This window comes from Callorhinus ursinus, unplaced genomic scaffold, assembly GCF_003265705.2.
Source record: "Callorhinus ursinus isolate GAN/ISIS: 27379988/994484 unplaced genomic scaffold, GSC_fseal_2.0 scaffold37, whole genome shotgun sequence".
Lineage (NCBI taxonomy): Eukaryota > Metazoa > Chordata > Mammalia > Carnivora > Otariidae > Callorhinus > Callorhinus ursinus.
Genome location: NW_027397099.1, coordinates 14,190,211 through 14,207,902, shown reverse-complemented (window position 1 = coordinate 14,207,902; position 17,692 = coordinate 14,190,211). Strand labels below are relative to the sequence as shown.

General features: G+C 59.4%; 1 protein-coding gene across 5 annotated transcripts in view; it reads left to right on the top strand.

Moving 5' to 3' along the window:
* The window catches only part of NDRG4 (NDRG family member 4), a 39,718-nt gene that overhangs the window by 13,496 nt on the left and 8,530 nt on the right, over window positions 1–17,692 (top strand). For 3 of the 5 annotated variants that reach the window (XM_073880214.1, XM_073880213.1, XM_073880212.1), the window contains 6 exons: window positions 5,296–5,390; window positions 9,459–9,503; window positions 16,766–16,871; window positions 17,095–17,215; window positions 17,302–17,364; window positions 17,519–17,579. In XM_073880214.1, the coding sequence (XP_073736315.1) occupies window positions 5,319–5,390; window positions 9,459–9,503; window positions 16,766–16,871; window positions 17,095–17,215; window positions 17,302–17,364; window positions 17,519–17,579 (468 nt within the window). In that variant the 5' untranslated portion in view covers window positions 5,296–5,318. Of the gene's footprint in view, window positions 1–5,295; window positions 5,391–9,458; window positions 9,504–13,486; window positions 13,640–16,765; window positions 16,872–17,094; window positions 17,216–17,301; window positions 17,365–17,518; window positions 17,580–17,692 lie in introns of those variants that run through there. The other 2 variants (XM_025889242.2, XM_073880215.1) reach the window with 1 other exon arrangement.

Below are 17,692 nucleotides of genomic sequence, written 5' to 3'. Positions count from 1 at the left end.
CAGCATCCACATATGGCTGCCTTAAGCCCAGCGGAATGTGCTGGAAGGATGAGTGTGTGTGTTGTCAGGGAGGCAGTGAATGGGGGCAATGGAAATTCATAAGCCCAAATCCAGGATAAAACAGGAGAACTGGTCTAGTTCAGGCTGGGCATAAATCAAGGGGCCATAACTCGAGAGAAGACCTAGAAGCCTAGGCCAGCAAAAAGTGCTATCTATCCCCTGTACCGTCCTGTTGGGCATCTACCAGGGGAGGTGGACTATACCCAGAGTGTGGGTTTAAGAGCATGGGCTGTGGGTTCCCTTCCTGGGTCAACCACAGGGGGACCTGCACCAGTCACCCCCCCCCCTTGCGCCTTCCTTTTTTCCTCATCCGTCAAACGGGGATGCTGCAGGAAGGTGCTGTCCCAGCCTTTTGAGGTCAGGATGGTGCAGTGGGATGGAAGGGGCCAGCTACCCAGATAGTTCCAGATTCCCTAGACAGTGCATTTGGAAGTGGAATTCCTCATTTCTGGGGTCCCGAGTTTCTGGGGATTCTTTTCAAACCGTGGTGCTGGCGCGGTGAGGGTGGCAAGGCGTTTGGGCGCACCGGCTTCGACAAGAGTCACGTGCTCTCCCTCTGCAATGTCTGTCTTTGTCTGTGGCACAGATCCCTCCCCCAGGGTGGAGCTGGCCAGGCCCCGTTGGACTCTGCTCCTGGTTGCAGCTTATTTCCTTCACTTGTGGCTTTTCTCCTACTAATGGGACCTTATAACCAGGACTTTCAGGAATGCAGCATCCACAGGGCACCTTGGAACATGACCTTCACCATGACCTGCCAGAGGTCCCTGCACTCGTAGAGTTGAAAGAATACAAACCATTCCACAGTCCTGCCTCTTCTCTTACAGTTCAGTTTCTTCCTGCCCCATAAGGTCTGGTTCACCTGTATGCTTTCTCCCCCCATGTATGCTCAACTCACTGTCTTTCTGTCTTGCCTTTCTTCAGCTTCGGTTCCTGTGTGGCTCGGAGGGACAGTGATGGGTGTTCTGGGCTGGAGAGCTATTCTTCATCATGCAGCCCTGTCCCCACACGGGCTCCTGGGCACTAACCACTGGTTGGGGTCCCCAGTTGCTGAGACAACAAAGCTCCCCACAGTGTATTTCCAAACATCGTCTTCCACTGTCTGAGCAGTGTTTCCACTCAGCAATTGCTTCATATATATATAATATATGTATATATATATTATATATATGTATATATATATCGGGAGGGACAGAGGGAGAGAGAGAATTTTTTTTTTAAGATTTTATTTATTCATGAGAGACGGAGAGAGAGAGAGGGAGAAGCAGGCTCCCAAGGAGCAGGGAGCCCGATGCGGGACTCGATCCCAGGACCCTGGGATCATGACCTGAGCTGAAGGCAGATGCTTAACCATCTGAGCCACCCAGGCGCCCGAGAGAGAATCTTAAGCAGGCTCCACGCCCGAGGTGGGGCTCGATCTCACAACCCTGAGATCATGACCTGAGCCAAGATCAAGAATCAGACGCTTAACCGACCGAGCCACCCAGGCGCCCCAATCACTTATATTTTTAGCCCTAACTCATCTGAGGGTTTACAGGGCCCAGGCCTCAGCATAGAATCCTATTTGAAGAAGCACAAACCAGGAACCAAAAATAATTTAAAAGAAACGCAACTCCTCTTAAAGAATTACCCATATTCACGCTGCTCAGGAGCCCCTGTGCCCAGATCTCCTCTGTGCTGTGACAGGTCTCTGTCACACAAAGAGGCCGTGTTTCCTTCTATTGCAAACATCAGTGTAGTCTCCCTGCCGATAGGTAGGGATCCCTCCTCGAGCAAAAGACAGCAGGAAAAGAGCTCCAGAGTTGCCTGAAGTCTGCAGAGGAGGTAAAGGAAGCCCCTAATCACCTATGTTAAATTCTTTTTGTCTCACCCAAATGGGTACCAAAATCTTCCACTGAAAAAGCATTTTTCCATCCATTGTCTCTGATGCACTTCTGAGGCGGGCAGAGGAATGCTCACGTTCCCATTTTGCAGATAAGCATCCTTTCAGTGATTTGCCCAAAATAAGGCTAGGCAGTGAATGACACAGAAGAAATCCTGGCCAGGGTTCCAAGGACTCCAGGCCGAAGTACCGAGAAAGCAGAGGGCTGGAGTCATGCCAGGCTTGTTTGGATCTAACTCACTAGGTTGCCTTTAGGGAAGCAGGGATCAGAGGGGAGAAAAAAGGGTGGGGTGAGAAGAGCCATCACTGTTGCTTCCCAGACCCCTGGGGTCATGTCCCCCCCTCCCGCCACCTGAGCCCTGGCTTCCTTGCAGGAGGTTGATAGGAATCTCTCCCCCGCCCCCAAGCTTTACTGAGATGGAAATGTTATTTAACATTATGTACATTTAAGGTGTACGATGTGTTGATTTCATAAGAAATCTCATTTTCCTTTAACTTAGCATCTAGCTGCCTTTTTTTTTTTTAAACCACAACTTTCTTCGGAAGAACCTTCTATGCCAGCGCCCTGTGGGAATGTCTCTGTTCTGCAGCCCCACATCACCACCTGGTGGGCCCTGGGCGGCCTTGTGTTTCCCTTGGGTTGCGACATTCCCAGCTCCTGGGATTACAAGGTCTCTCTCCAGCCCCCCTTCCTCACCACCCCCTCCATCGCGGGCCATCTGTCCCTGCACTGCCCACTCTCAGCCCTTTCAATAGCACCATCCTTGGGGAGGATGGTTTCATAACAGGCCTGGGTGAGGGGAGGGACACCCCAGTGCTGCCAGGGTGTTTAATCGAGTTGGTTATTCAGGGAAACTGGCAGCTAAAAAAAGTCCTAATGGGGAAGAGTTTTCCAAGGTGGGGGCCCTTCGTTCAGCTCCCCACGCGGGGGGATGGATGAGTGTGCACACATCAGAAAGGATGGAAGAGAAAGGGGGGAGGGGAGAGGATGCCTTTCTAAAAATACAGCCCATCTGCAGTTAGCTGGTTTCCCCGGAAACCACTGGGAGGAGCGCGCTCCAGCAGCGGGTGGGGGTGCGGGGACCTGGGGGGCCTGAGTGGGCAGGGACCTCCCTGCCTGGCCTCCTCGGGGCCGGAGATGAGGCTCTCCCAAGGGGGCTCTGCAGCTCGCCGTTAGCCGTCCACGAGGCCTGGGTGACCGGCAGCTCCCAGCCCAACCTCAGCCCATCTAAACCCCAAACTAGACTCAGGTGGGGACCCCCATGTAATCTGGAGGCACCATCTTCCTAATATTCTGGAGGACTGATGCTTCCTGCTTCTAACAGGAGGGAAGGAAGCCCAGGGAACGTCTGGAGCTGCACCCTGGTGCCCTGACAGTTGGCCACAGAAATAGGCTCCATCTGAGACCCTGTGCTCTTGGGTCCCAGGCGCTCACTGCACCAACTCTGCTATCACTGGGCCTTCCACAGGGAGAAGGGACGGGCAGGGGCTGGATGGGCTGGGGTGCACCTTCTCACCAACCAGCTGGTGGGATTGTCAGCCTTTCGGGCAGAAGGGAAAGTCCGAGGGCTTCCGCCTTGAGAAGACGAAAATAGAATTGAGGGAGGATGAGCAAATGGGAGGAAGGCTAGGAATCCAACCTTCCAGGGCAGGCGGCTTTGGTGCTAAGGAATGAGCACTGGACCAGAGTAGGAATCGAAAGACCCCGTTTCCAGGCCTGGCCCCATCTGGGCATGCCCCAGAACCTCTTGGTTTCCTCATCTCGCTTCCCTCGAGGGTGAAGTTAAATAGCGCAAGGAAGTGCTTCATGATCCGTGAAATGCTTGCAAAAAGGAACCAATCGTGATCTTCACAGCATCTCTAAAAAATGCTGGTTTTTCTAGATTTCAGATTGTGGACCCTTGTTTTCAGTCCTCCACCCAGGATGCCTGTAAACTTTATGATGTTCATCCTTCCAGGCTCGTCTGTGGGGACTATTCCTATTTTGTAATCTCGATGATCCTGTATGTTTTATAACTTCTTCTTCCATGTATTAGGACACGGGCATTTCCCCCATGTTATTACATAATCATTCACAAGTGATTGACCCACAGTTTGTCTGGTGCCTTCCTTGTGGACATTTAGCTTTTTCTAGTTTATTATTATTATTAGAGAAGGCACTGTGGTGAGTATTCTTACAGATAAATCATGAGGTGCCCTCTCTGGTTTCCTCTTCAAGAGGAAGAAATCCTCTTCCAGAGAGAGGATTGCTGAGTCCGAGACAATGAACCTTTTAAATCACTTTAATTCGTTCTGCAAAACTGCCCTCTGATGTAGCAGTTCATACACCCACAAGCAGGACGAGAAAAGTGCGGCCTTCCGTGCATCATGACCAGCACCACCAACTCCGCAAGTCCGTGGGCAAAAAATATGTATGTATATCTTGTTTTAATTTAAATTTTTTTTACTTCTTGTGAGCTTTAATATTTTCTCGTGTATTTATTGGTCAATTTTAATCCTTTTGTGGATTTCCAGTTCACCTCCTTGGCTGGTTTTTCTCTTGGTGCCTTCTAACCTATGCCATCATAAAGTCCAAGCGAGGATGGCAGCGCCGGGCTCCACAGATCGCCTCTGCCTCCCTGCCCCCACCACAGGCTCCTCCAAGTAGGCACCCCCAGGCGTGCGTGCATACACACATGTGCACATATAAGCCCTTCCTGAGGTTCAGACCGAAGGCTCAGAGTCTCCCAGGGACACCCAGCCGTTAGGGCCTGGGCCTTGGCATCTGGTGGCTGTGGGTTGAGCGGTCATCCATCCCTGCTGTTGGCTGGTTTAGACCAGCACCCCCTCTTTCAACATCACTGCACGCTCTGCTTGCCTCGCTCCCAGGGCCATCCCCAGCCAGGCTTTTCCTCCCAGGCCCCAGGACAGCCCTTGGTTCTGTTCCTCCCTGTGCCCTCCAGGACCCCACTGTCCACTTCCAACCACCGGGGGCTTCTGTCTACTTCCGCACCTGCATTTGGCTTCCCCACACTCATCCTTTTGCATCTCAATGAATGCAGAGATTTCCTTGAAATTGTTTTAAGAATCATCCTGTGGTGCTTTTTCTCTTCTTTTTTCTTTCTTTCTAAACATGTTTTAACTTTTGAGAGCAAATAATACAATGACCTCCTCCGAGCTAAACAGGTGAATCTTGCAGATGAAGCCTCGCTGCCCCTGCGAAGCCTGGCTCTGGGGCTGCACTTAGGGACGCGGTTGCGGGGATGGAGTGGTGGGAGTGGTCCCGTGTGCCCCTGCCCGGCCTGGGCTTGTGCTGTCGTCCTCCCCCGGGGAGATTCAGGGGCAGGGCCCAACTCTCGTCCTCCTTCCCTCCCTAGGCCTCCTGCTCCACGACGTGACCATGGCCGGGCTGCAGGAGCTGCGATTCCCGGAGGAGAAGCCCCTGCTCCGGGGCCAGGAGGCCGCCGAGCTGGTGAGTCGCCCCTTCGCGATCCCGGGGCGGAGGGCGCCACCTCGTGGCCAAGAAGGAAACCGCGTGCCTTCCTTCCAGTCTCGCCGACCCTCCGTGGGGAGCAGCGCCCGGAGGCCTCCCGCCACCCTGAGACCCAGCCCACCGCGCTGTGGCTTTGGCTGTCTTCGAGGCTGGGAGGCTCTTTAGGAGAATTATTCCCATTTCAGTGAGGAGGAAACTGAGGCACAGAAAGTTAACTAGCTTGGCCAAGGTCGCAGAGCTACCCATGGTTCTGGGAGGCCCTGGAGCCCCAAGACGGCACCCACTGGGCAGTGGCAGGGCCGTTCCTCATCCCCGCCTTCTCTGTCTTTCCTCACAAGCCTCTGAGGGCCGAGGGCAGGTATGACCCACAGTGCCATCAGGAGCAATGGGACTGTTTTGTCCTGGAGGGTTCCCTCCCGGGCACCAAGTGTTAGATTCCAGAGTTGTTTCTACCCCACGTTTTCTTGTGGTGGTGATGCCTGGCGCAGCCTCCCTTTCCCTCCCTGCAAGGAAAAGCGGTGGGTCCGCTGCTCGGCGAATCCTTGAGTGTGGGGACCCCGGGTCTCTGCTGGTTGTGCCGCCCACCCCTCATTTTACAGGTGGGGAAGCCAGGAGCCCAGTCCCCAAAACTTCGGCACACTGGTGTCTGCCCTGCCCTCTCACAGCCTCCGGCCGGGAGCTGAGTGCCTTGTGTTGGGACAGAGTGGCTGGCTGGGGCTCCAGGGGCCCAGCCACATCGGGCTGGCGGTCCTGCCCCTTATCTTCAAGACAGAACCTTGGGTTAACGGACAAGACCTGAGCATGTGGGGGGAGGCCCCCAGGAATGGTCAGGGGGTAGCTGGTGAAAACTGTTCCAAGGCCCCCCGTCTCCTGTAATGTGCCCTCCTTACTCCACAGCCTTTTAAAATACATCATGTCCCTTTCTGCTTAAAGCTGGTCCATGGCTGCCACCTGGGTCGAGCTACAACCCCAGTCCTTCTCAGGCCCAGGAGGAGGGCCGCACCCCACCCCCAGCCTCCTCTCCTGCCCGGGGGCCCGCTGCTCTTCCTTGAACCAGCCAATCACGTTCCCAGCTGCTGCTTCCCCCGGGGATGCCTAGCTCCAAACTTTTCCTCACTTTATCCAGGCTCTGAGCCTGTGCCCCCTCCTCAGAGAGGCCTACTCCGACACCAAGTCAGATACTGACACCCTAATAGAGACGCTGTCCCTTTCATTCCCGGTCTCCCCGGGGCCTAGCCGAGCCTTGCACCCCGAACACTCTCAGTGAAGAGAGCGGGTTGGGTTGGGTCATCCCAGATTGTGATGTGTCTCGGAAGAAGGAAGTTTCCCAGAACTTTCTGAAAAAGTCCCTCCTCCCCACAACCACCCCCCATTTTGAGGCAAGCAGAAACTGGCCTCCTTGCGAGTCTTGGTAGGGGGTAGACAGTGCCCTTGGGGACCCCTGCAGTCCCTGCCAGCCTGGCTCAGTCCTTACTGCCCCCCCCCCAACCTGACTTGGTGAGCGTGGCTCCTCTGGCCAGCAGCCTGGCTCTGCCTTCTGTCTGCGGCATTCGGTGTGCCCACTTCATCCCACCTGGCCCCGGGCGGGGGTTTGCCACCGTGATGTGCCCGCCCTGCCAGGGGTCTGCAGTTCAGCCCTGAGGCCCCCCCCCGCCCGCTGTTTCCCTCCTCTCTCAGCTCAGCACACCCCATGCCCGAGACCTGGTCACATCTGCCTTAACAGCCCCGCCCCCAGCCACCCAAAAACCTGTGCGCTCCCAGCGTGGCCGCTGCAGATTCTTGTGACCTCTCTCTTCGCCTTCCAGAGCCATTCTCGAGCTCGCTCGCTCTCTCTCTCTCTCTCTCTCTCTCTCTCTCTCTCTTCCGGCCGTTCCCCGGGTTCTCTTTTCTAGCTGCAGCGCAGGAAGGTGTCTGGCCCCTCACTTCTTAAAGCTTCTGCAGTCTGCTGGGTGCAAGTTCTTTGAGTCCGGTGAGGAGTGCCTCGTCCCACGTGCTTACCTACCATCGCTCTAGCCATTTGGGGCTTGCTTGCCTGTGAAGACTCGGACACCAGGCGTGTCCAGGGTTCCATGGGGGTTGTTGCTCCTTCTGCCTGTGCCTACACCCCCATCCTCCATGTCCCACAGGCTGCTCCTGGGCCTCCCCCCAGCGGGGCCCTCTCTCCCACCCATCTGCCTCTGCGTCCCACCGTTCCTGCCCTTCTTCCAGGGCCTCCCAGGGCTCTGGATTGGCTTGTATCATTCCTGCTGTTTCTTGGTTTGGGATCCTGCCCCCTCTAAGGCTTTCCCATCTCCCGGGGACCCCTGGCCCGCGGAGAGCGCACAGCACACCCCACCGTTATCTGCCTCATCCTTTGTGTTGTTTTTCACAAAACGGCTTCCTCATCTGCACCCTTAGCATCTTGAGTATAAAAATCTCTTCTATCTCTTTGCCCTCTCGCTCGGGCATGATCTTTCTGTAAGAGGATTCATCAGGAACCAGCCTCGTCCCCTTCCCGGAGACCCCCATCCACTCCCTGAGAGGTTCAGGAGCGACCTAGCAGCCTCCACACTTTACCCCCCCCCCCCGCCAAGGAGAACCCCCCAGGCCCGGGAGGAGCCAGGAGGGGAGGCCGGAGGGCAGCCATTGTGCCTGAGAGAGCCCCAGCCGCGGGAGACCCGGCTTTCCTCTTCGGGTGGGAGACCCTCTAGAGTGGTCTCATTCTCTCCACCGCCCCCACCGCCCTAACTGCCAGAGAGCAGGTGGTTGAACTTTTCCTTATTTTGAGAGTAAAACATCCGAATTGCTGGTTTTCACTCTTTTTCTCTCAACTCCCATGGGGTCATCTTCCGTCTTGTGCATTAGCAGCACCCCCTTGTTGGGCTGTCCTCTGATGACACCCTGGTGCTGATCTGACTGTCTCATTTATCCGTGTATTTATTCCGTAGAGCCTTAGGGAGCTTGTGCAGCGTTCAAAGTCAAGTGCAGGAGGATAGAGGACAGAGCGACAGCTAACACCGCGCTTCTTTTTAATCCTCGAGGACATCGAGGCTCCGAAGCTAGAGGGCCTGCCCGGTTTGTCACAGCCGAGCGGAGGGGAGGAAAGGTTTCTAGACAGACACACTAGAAAGCAAGGCAGAGGCCCAGGATCTCTGCTCCCCTCTTGCCCCCATGAGGTTTCCTTCCCTAGACCAGACCCGCAGAGGACACACATACGGGGTGTGTGTCTTCCCCTCTTCCACTCCGCGTCACTGCTGCCTTGCAAACAGTGGGGGCTTCTGAGCTGAGTTCCCCTCATTTGCAAAGTCAGACTCATTCATCCCGATCTGTCCGGGTTTGGGGAGCCCATTCCAGCCCAGGCTTTATGGTGAGAGCAGAGCCAGCCATGGTCCCGCCCTCCTTGGCACTTGCAGCCCAGCGGGGAAGGATGGGCACCAGCGACTCCCATGGTTCGGTGTCAGTGAGCCTGAAAGCAGGGGACCTCTGTGCTTGGAGAGCACAAAGCCGGCAGGTCTGGAAAGGCAGGAGCAGCAACAGATCCAGACAAAGCCTTTGTGCAGCTTGGAAAAGCCCCCAGTTCCTCCAGAGATGGGTCTCTGCTTCCCCATCCCTAATGTGAGTGTGGTTGTCCTGCCTACCTCTGCCCTCCTTCCCCGGCCTCCACCGCAGGGGTGCCCCAGCAGCCTGACCTTGAATACCACGTGTGTGCGCGCACGCGCGTGCGTGTGGCGGCGGCAGGGCAAAGCGACCCACGGCAAGGATTTGGCTTCAGAGATCCCGCCACTTTCTAGCCATGGGACCTGGCCTCTCTAAACCTCACCCTTCCCACCTGTAAGATGGACATCTTCCCATTTTAAATTAATAGGTAAGATTGATATGAGTAACTACTTGTAGGCTTATCCATCAGGCACCTAATTAACCCGCTGCCTGGGAAGCCCTGGGTCGCCTTTGTTAATATTAAGATGGATCGGGGAGCACAGTAAGTGAGTCTGCTCCAGGCTGAGCCCCCCGGAGCCCCCTGGGCCAGCCAGGGCCTAACATGCTGCCCCTCTGTTTGCCTTCCCGCAGGAGAACTCTGACACCTTCCTCTTGGCCATGGACACAGACTGGAAGGTAGGTCTCAGCTCAGCCCCCCCAAGGTGGGGGACTGCCAGCCCCCTGCCCCCGACCTTGTCCCGGCCCCTGACCTTGCCCAGCCTGGCCCCAGAGGAGGGTCACGACCCTTCTGTGCAGGCACCTCGCAGCCTCCAGGAGCCCCCCCACGCCCGCCCCATTCAGCGCAGCTTTCCCTGCCCCCTGCTCAGTGGAGACACGCCGCTGCTTCCCTGAATGGGACTGAAGCAGCGGTGAGGCCTGAGGGAAGTGAAGATGGAGCTGGGATGCTGTCATCTGAATCAGCACTTTCCTCCAATGAGGAAAAGCTCCAGTGAGGTTGGCGCTCTGAAATAGCTCCCATTTCCATGGAAACTGTCGCCGGGACAACCGTGTCCTCTTTAGTTTGATGCCAGGTTCCCTGTGAAAATCGGACTTGTTCTTTGTGTTTATTCCTCTGCGCTGGTGAGTTCGCTCACTTGACCAGCCATTTCTTCCCCCTGAGCCCCATCGTGGTCCTTTACATCCGGGCCTCAGAAAACATCTGAGGGCAGACACAGTGGGGAACCTCCGCGGGGTCCCAGAGCCTTGCTGGCCCTCAGAAGCTGCTGAACAAAAGCAGACCCTTCTAGGGCCTTCCCCTGGCTAGCTGGAATGGCCCCCGCCTGGGCCTGCCTTCCATTGGATTTGGTTCCGTCCCGGAGCCCCATGACCGCCCCGGCCTCCTGGTCCGGATGCCAGCGTGATGTGAGAGGTGGGGTGGCCTGCAGGCTGCAGCAGGGACCCGGAGCCCAGGCCTGTGCATCAGGCCCTGGGTCGTGTGTCCCTTCAAGGCGACCAGAGGAGGCTTCGGAGCGGCTCGTGTGCATGTATTCTCGCCCCCTGGGAGCACCGGTTCTGAACACAGAGGGCTCTGGAGCTGAGGACACAATGGGGTCTGGGGAACACATGGGAGCCCAGGAGGAGGGAGAGGAGGTTCGTGCTCGGGAGACGGCCCAGGCCCAGCTAGGGGTCAGCGCGGGCCCTTCACGGGGACCTTCTTGTCCTCACAGCTCAGAGGAGGACGGGAACATATGGACAAACGGCCCCTTTGCCCCAGGAGGGCGCTAGAGAAGTGAAATCCCAGAGCAGCCAGCCCCTGCCTGACACCAGTTGGGACCCGCCAGACCAACGGTGCCAGGCCCCCAGAACACGCCCTGGGGGGCATGAAAGGGGCGAGGGGGATCCTTGGGTCCTTTGCACCTGTGCCGGTGGGCTGGGCCTAGCCCAGGGCTGGGGCGGGACCCTTCGCTTGGTGAAGGGCAGCAGGTGTTAAAAGGCACCTGCCCCTCCTCTCCACGTACGCCGCACAGAGGCTGCTGCCCTTTTTTTCTTTTCTTTTCTTTTCTTTTTTTTTCCCTAGAAAAGCAGCTGAGAGGATGCATGACCCTCGTCTGGGCCAAGGCCTGGCAGGGAGGCCAGAGAGACCCCCAGCACATGTCACTACCTTATTTGGGACAGAGAGCTCACACCTCCCCGGGTGTTTGTAGGGTTGGGGAGCGATGCCCGAGGCCCAGCCCTCAGGTCCTGAGCTCCCTGTGACTGTGGGCACCCGAGCAGGTGGCCTGCGTGCGGTTCCTGGTCCTGTGTGATGTTGGGCAGGTGACAGAACCGCTCTGTGCTTCATTTTCCTCGTCTGTAAAGTGGACGTTAGGATAAAATAAGGTAATGCGTGGAAGGCATTTGAAAGAGGCTGGCAAGCTGCAGATAGGCTAATAAGTATTTGTTTCTCTTAATAACGTGCCCTCAGGCCCAGAGCGCTAAGGTGCGGGTAAGCTCCGTGTTTACTAGCCGAGAGGGACAGGTATTTCTCTGTGTTTTAGTTTTCTCATCCTTTTCCATAGGTGTGTGAGGACTGTGCGTGTTACCCTTGCAGCTGCCTGTGACGACAGCACAGCTGTTCTCCCATTGACAGATGTGGAGGCCCAGAGAGGTTGACTGACTTGCCCAGGGTCACACAGCAGCGAAGTGACGGAGATGGGACTAGGCCCACTGTTTGGCCGGCAGGACCTGAGCCTGCCTCGTCTGGCCACAATCCAGGGAAGGGACCAACAGTGTGGAGAGACGCACGGGTTGCCCCGTTTCTCCTCTGTCAGGGCCTGGGCAGGCATGAGGTCAGGTCTGGAGCTCCGTCACGGAGCTCTTTCTTGTCTTCATAGCAACTCCCAGGAAGTTCCTGAGTTACGATTCCTGTGTTACGGTTGAGGAGGCTGAGGCACAGAGAAATTACAAAGCCTTACCCGGGGTTACCCGGCTAGCGGGTGGGGGAGCAGGGACTTGAACTCAGCTCTGTGGATTTGAAGCCAGTGAGCTGAGCAGAAATGGGGGCCGTGGCTGGGAGTGGGCAGTATCCAGGGTTAGCTTCTCCCTGGGGTCCAAGGGTGGCAGAGCCCCTCAGAGGTCAGAGGTTGGACTGGGCATAAGCTTGATGGTGGCCATGGAAGAGCAGGGGGTTTGCGGCGGAAGAGTGGGCGGACAGCCCTCGCCCCCTTTGGGGAGCAGGTAGGAGGAGTAAGTGCCTAGAGGGCAGGAGCCGAGCTGTGCCAGAGGGGCCGTGGGCAACAGGGAGCATGGCCAGTCCGTGAGGGGCAGGGTGACACCCCGTTCCGCACCCTGGCTGCCCCGGGGGAGCACAGAGTGCTGGGCCCCTAGAGCCAGAGGTCACAGATGGGGCAGGGCAAGTTGTCGGTGCGCCCCAGGTGGAGGACGTGGCTGGGCATAGCACACACGGCAGGTGTTGACCAGGTCCCCGGGCACCCGGAGATGGGGCGGTGACCCCCTCCCCCCAGGGCTGCCAGCCAGCATGCAGGGGGGCGTGTTCCTTCCTGGGAGAGACAGATGGGGACACGGGTGCCCAGCACCCTCCTCTCAGCTGCTCCTACTTCTCTCAGACCTTGGACTCCCTCCTGGGCTCCCCTCCCTGACCTGTTTCCTCTCCCCTCCTCTCCCCCGCCCCCTCCTTCCCAGTTTACTCTGCCTGCGGGTCTCTAGCCGTCTCCCCGCACAAGTCCTTGCTGCTCAGGAGAACAGGGCATGGGGCCTGTGGTGGCCCGTGCATCCTGCCCCCCCACACTGGCTGGCCCCAGGACAGAGAGCTGGCGGGGGGGGGGGGGGGGGGGGGGGGGCCCGGGGGGGGGGGGGCAGGCCCCCCGGGGGGGGGGGGCGGTGGTCCTGCAGGAGGTGGGCACGTCCGCCCTGGCAGGCTGACTCCCGTTCCTCCTCTGCCTTGGTGGCCTCCGGCACTTGCTGTAGGATGGGGGTGGGGAGGGCACAGCTGGCATGTGTGCCAGACGGTACCGCTGGCCCTGCCTTCAGCCCAGGCCCCCTGCCAGCAGAGCCCCCATTTTAGTGCCGTGGGCAGGCTCCGGGCATGCCTGTGGGTGGAGTGGGGGCTGCCCTAGGGGAGGCCCTGGAGAGTGGAGAAGGAGCAGTCCTTGGAACAGGGTCAGGACAGAAGGTTGCCCCAGACAGTTACTCCCCCATCCCTTCAAGGTTAAGTGATCCAGACCTTCCTGAGGTGGAGGCTGGGCTTCGGGCCCTCCTAGGCCCTCCCTGCTTCCCAGGGAACAGGGTCAAGGGCTGAGCCCATCTGGCACATGCCCGTGTGACCTGCCCTGCCCTGTGTCGGTGTGCGGCTCCTGTGTACCTGACACAGGACACACCTGTATGGGGAGCTTCTTGTCTCGTCTTCCCAGGCCCTGCGTGCAGCTGCGGGGGTGTGCCTGTGTGCTGGGGGCGGACGGGATGCAGGGCCTGGGGACAAGCGAGGATGCTGTGTTGCTGGGGGTGGGGAGTGGGGGGCGGGGGGAGCAGGAGCTGGGGTGAGCGAGGACTTTAGAAGCCAATGAGAGCCAGGTTCCTCTCCCGCCCGCCAATCTGGAAGCGGAGGCTCAGGGAGAGCGAGTGGCTGCGCAGAAACCCCGCAGGGAGGCGGGGCCGGCCTAGGCCACCCGACTCCGCATATAAGCGGCCCGGGAGCGGCGCCCCATCACAGCGCTGCCGTCTCCCCCTCGCGCTGCCCCTCCCTCTGAACCCTGGTGACTCAGGCCTTTGTTTGCCCTGCCTGGTAGAGGCGGATCGCCTTCTCGCTCGGCAAGATGCCGGAGTGCTGGGATGGGGTGAGTGAGGGCTCTGGGGGGCGGCCAGGTGGGCAGGGAGGAAGGGACAGCCCTCTGCCTCTGTCTGGTGGCGGAGCTGCTTTCGGTCACCTCACCTTGCACACCGCGGAGGCAAGGCCAGCAGGTTCTAGTGTCCCTGGTGCCCCTGGCCTGCAGCAGTGGCCGCTAGTCAGGGCCTGCGGGGAAGGGCTGAAATCTGCAGAAAGTGGAATGCGCTGCGTGACCTGTCTGCAAGCCTGGGTGGCCCCGCGCACCAGCGCGCGCACCTCCCACTGACAGTGTGCCCTTGGCCTGGCAGGTGCCCAGCTGGCGTTGGCTGCGCGCCTCTGACCATCTCAGCCCTGGGGGAGGCTCTGTTCCCTGCACGTGTCGGGCTGTCTACATTCCTGACCCCGCGAGGGTTGTCCTGGTCGTTTGGGTGGCTGCACCAGAGTGAGAACGGAAGGACAGCCTCTTCCTTCCTTAGGAGATGCTTGCAGCCCCGCCGCGGTCCCCAGGGAACTGCAGTGCCAGCCCGGCTGAGGCGGGGAGGTCTGGGCGGGGTGCTAACCCGGCCTTCAGGCCGAGGTCCCTGCAGGGGAGGGGATGAGGAGGGCGTCTCAGCGTCTTATTTAGTGGGTGGGGAAAGGCAACGCTGTAGCCATGACCCTGCGGGGGGGTCGGGCCTGGGCAGCAGTGCCCAGGGGTGCTGTTCTTCCTCAAAGAGGGAGCAGCAGGGGCACTCCTCCACCCCCACGCCCGGCCCGCCCTACTGGGGCACAGACCCCCCGGACCACCCCGTATCCCGGCAGCGACGTCAGGGCCTACTCCGGGTGCAGTCTGGGTCGACCGAATTGGTTGTGGTTGATGGAATGAATGGTACTAGCTGGTCCCCTCCAGCCCCTTACCCCCTCCCGCGCGCTGAAGCCCAGCTGGGAGCCCTCCCCCGCCCCAACTCTCAAGGTCATGGGTGAGGGAAGACCGACAGAGGACGTCAGAGCCCCCCCTCTCGCTGCGGCAGTGCTGGCACCCACCTGGAGGCGGGGGGGGGGTGTCTGACGTCACCGGGAGCCAATGGGAGCGCTCGGTCCTGGGGGCTGGGGGCTCAGAGCGCTTCGGCCTGCCGCCTTCGGGTTGCCCCTCTTGTGCTGCACCCTGAGGGCCGGGGACACTCGGCTCCTATCTGGCTGAGCTGGGTCAGAGCTCCTGGGTGGGTGGGGGAGGTGGTTCAGCCAAGTCACTGGGCCGAGTGGGACCAACAACTGGGTCATTGCCCTCAAAAGCCCATCCCGCTGCGGGCAGCTGAGCCTTTGGGGGAGCTGGAGGACGGAGAGCACTGTGCCTGAGTCCCCCGGCCCAGGGGCTGCCGATGGTGACACTGCGGTCACAGCAGGGCTAGGAGGGGGTAGACACCCCTCATGCACAGCCATGGGTGGTGGAAGTGTGCGGGTGGAAGACTGCCGCCCTGGGCCCTGACTCAAACCCCGCGGGCCTAGCGCTGACCCCCGTGGAGAACCAGCCTTCATGCCGCAGGAAGCGCATTGCAGCTCTTGTGCAGTGGGTGCCCCTGTTGCCCCCCAACCCCTGTCCTCCAGAGCTGAGAGTGGTGTGGGGGCTGGTGGAGGATTCCGCACGGCCCCCCTAGCTGTGGAGAGCTGCCTGCTTGGAAATCTGTGGGGCGGAGCCTTCAGGGCATATCCCTGGCCTCTGAGGCTGGCACCTGTCAAGGCCTGTTGAGCCCTCTCTGGATTTGACCTTGGGCAAGTCATTTCTCCTTTTCCAACCTCAGTTTGTTCCTTCGGAGTTTGGGTTCCTGTGAGGAGAGAATGAGACCTGTGGAAAGTGGCTGGTCAGCCGTCAGTGAGGAGGAAGTGTTCCTTGTTTTGATGGCCCCGAGGGAGGACAGACCTGGGGTGTGGGGAGGCTTTGGTGGCCTTGGGCCCACTTAGAGGACACCGGGTTTATTTAACAGGGCCTCACAGAATTGTGGCTCCCAGGGTGTGGCCTTGGGCTGTGGGGTTGACGCCACCTTGTCATTCCCTGCTGGAGACACAGGCCGGAACAGTGTTCCTCTGAGCCCTCACCCAAGAAGACCAGACCCCAGGAAGCTGTCTCCTGCCTCCAGAGTCCCCCCTCTTCCGTCAGGAGCAGGAACTTGGGTTCTGTCAGAACCTAAGTGTCCTCCATGAGCAAAAGGGGAAAATGCATGCATAACATGCTTGGCACTTGGCACACATTTGGGCGTGGGGGGGTCAGTTACATCCTGCCCTTGACCTTAGCGCCATCTCCCATTCACAGGGTCAACTCACAACGTTCCCTGTGGTGCAGGGCAAGACTGTCAGTTCAGCTCTGACTGACTCTCCCGGAGTCTGTCCGTCAAGTGGCCAGAAGTGACTAGTTTGCAGAGGGACCAGCCCCCAGGGCACCTTCCCAAGGCTCGGGGATGCCTGAGCACATTGGCCTCCTCCTAGAGCACCTAGCGCCTGTTCTCGAAGGACTAGCAATCCCAGGCCACCAAACCGGGGGCGTGAACTCAGGAGGATTCCAGAGTGGTCACTGCAGAAGGTCTTTGGGTGGGGGTGGGTGTCTAACTGTGCCCTGCCTGAAGTGAGGCCTTGGGGGTCACGGGGAGGGGCATTCAAGGCAGAAGGAACAACAGCGGCAAGAGTGTGGAGGCGGGAAGCAGGGGCGGGCGAGGGGCTGGAGGCTGGAGGCCGGGCTTGGCTGACATGCGGGTGGGGACTGCAGGTTCCAGGCCCCGCTGTGGAGCAGCCCTGAAGGACTCTGAGTGGTGGAGGAGGGCGAGGGCAGGACTCAGGCTGGGGTGGCCTCACTGTCCCGGAGGGCCTGCAGGGACTCGGAGAGAATGGGGTTCACTGGACCCTGCAGGGCTGAGAGCGGCAGGGCCTGGGCAGTTAGCGGACTGCCCTGTGCACGCCAGCGCCCGGTGCCCGGCGCCAGACACCTCTGGAAAGGGCTGCTCCATCTGGTCTGCTCTCCCAGGGGGGGCTGCTGGGGGGGGGGGCTGGGAATAAGATGCCCCCCTGCTGGGAGGTAGGGGCCCCAACACAGGCCCAGCAGCCCTCAGGCTGCCCCACAGCCAGGAGCGAGGGCTGCCCACAGCGTCCCGTGCTATTTCCCCTCCAGGAACATGACATTGAGACACCTTACGGCCTGCTGCATGTTGTGATCCGGGGCTCCCCCAAAGGGAACCGCCCTGCCATCCTCACCTACCATGACGTGGGCCTCAATCGTAAGTGCACCCTGGCCCCATCCTGCCTGCTTCAGCCTCCCCTCCTTCCCCACAGGACCCCCTAGGTCCCCACTCACGCTCAGGTCTGTGACCTTAGCCGTTTGGGGCTCGGTGTTCCTGCTGGCCCGTGAGGCTGAGCACGTCCACCTTGCCCTCCCTCTCAGGCCCACAGGCCCCCCCCGACCCCTTTGCTGAGCCATAGCTGACAGGTGTGTCTTTGCAGACAAGTTGTGCTTCAACACCTTCTTCAACTTCGAGGACATGCAGGAGATCACCAAGCACTTCGTGGTGTGCCACGTGGACGCCCCTGGTCAGCAGGTGGGGGCGTCACAGTTTCCCCAGGGGTAGGTACCAGCGAGCCCCCCGTCCGGATTTCCCCAGCTCTGTGGCCCAGGCTGCACCCGGCCCTGACCTCCCCCTCTGCCTGCAGGTACCAGTTCCCCTCCATGGAGCAGCTAGCCGCCATGCTCCCCAGTGTGGTGCAGCACTTCGGGTGAGTCCCCACCCAGACCCTGTCCCTGGGCTGGGGGCCGGAGGGGTCCTCCTCCCCCCCCTGCCGCTGCAGAGCCAGTGGGCACCAGCTGAGGGCAGTTGTGGGAAGTGCCTACCCCCCAGCCCCTGGAGTGACTGGCCATGCTTTCCATCAGGTTCAAGTACGTGATTGGCATCGGAGTGGGAGCTGGAGCTTATGTGCTGGCCAAGTTTGCGGTGAGTCTCCCTCCTCCCACGCCCATCCTGGGGCAACGACTCCCTTCAACCCCAGGAACATACGCTCTTTCTTCCTGCTCCTTCCCCTCCTCCCAACTTGCTCTTCACTTAGA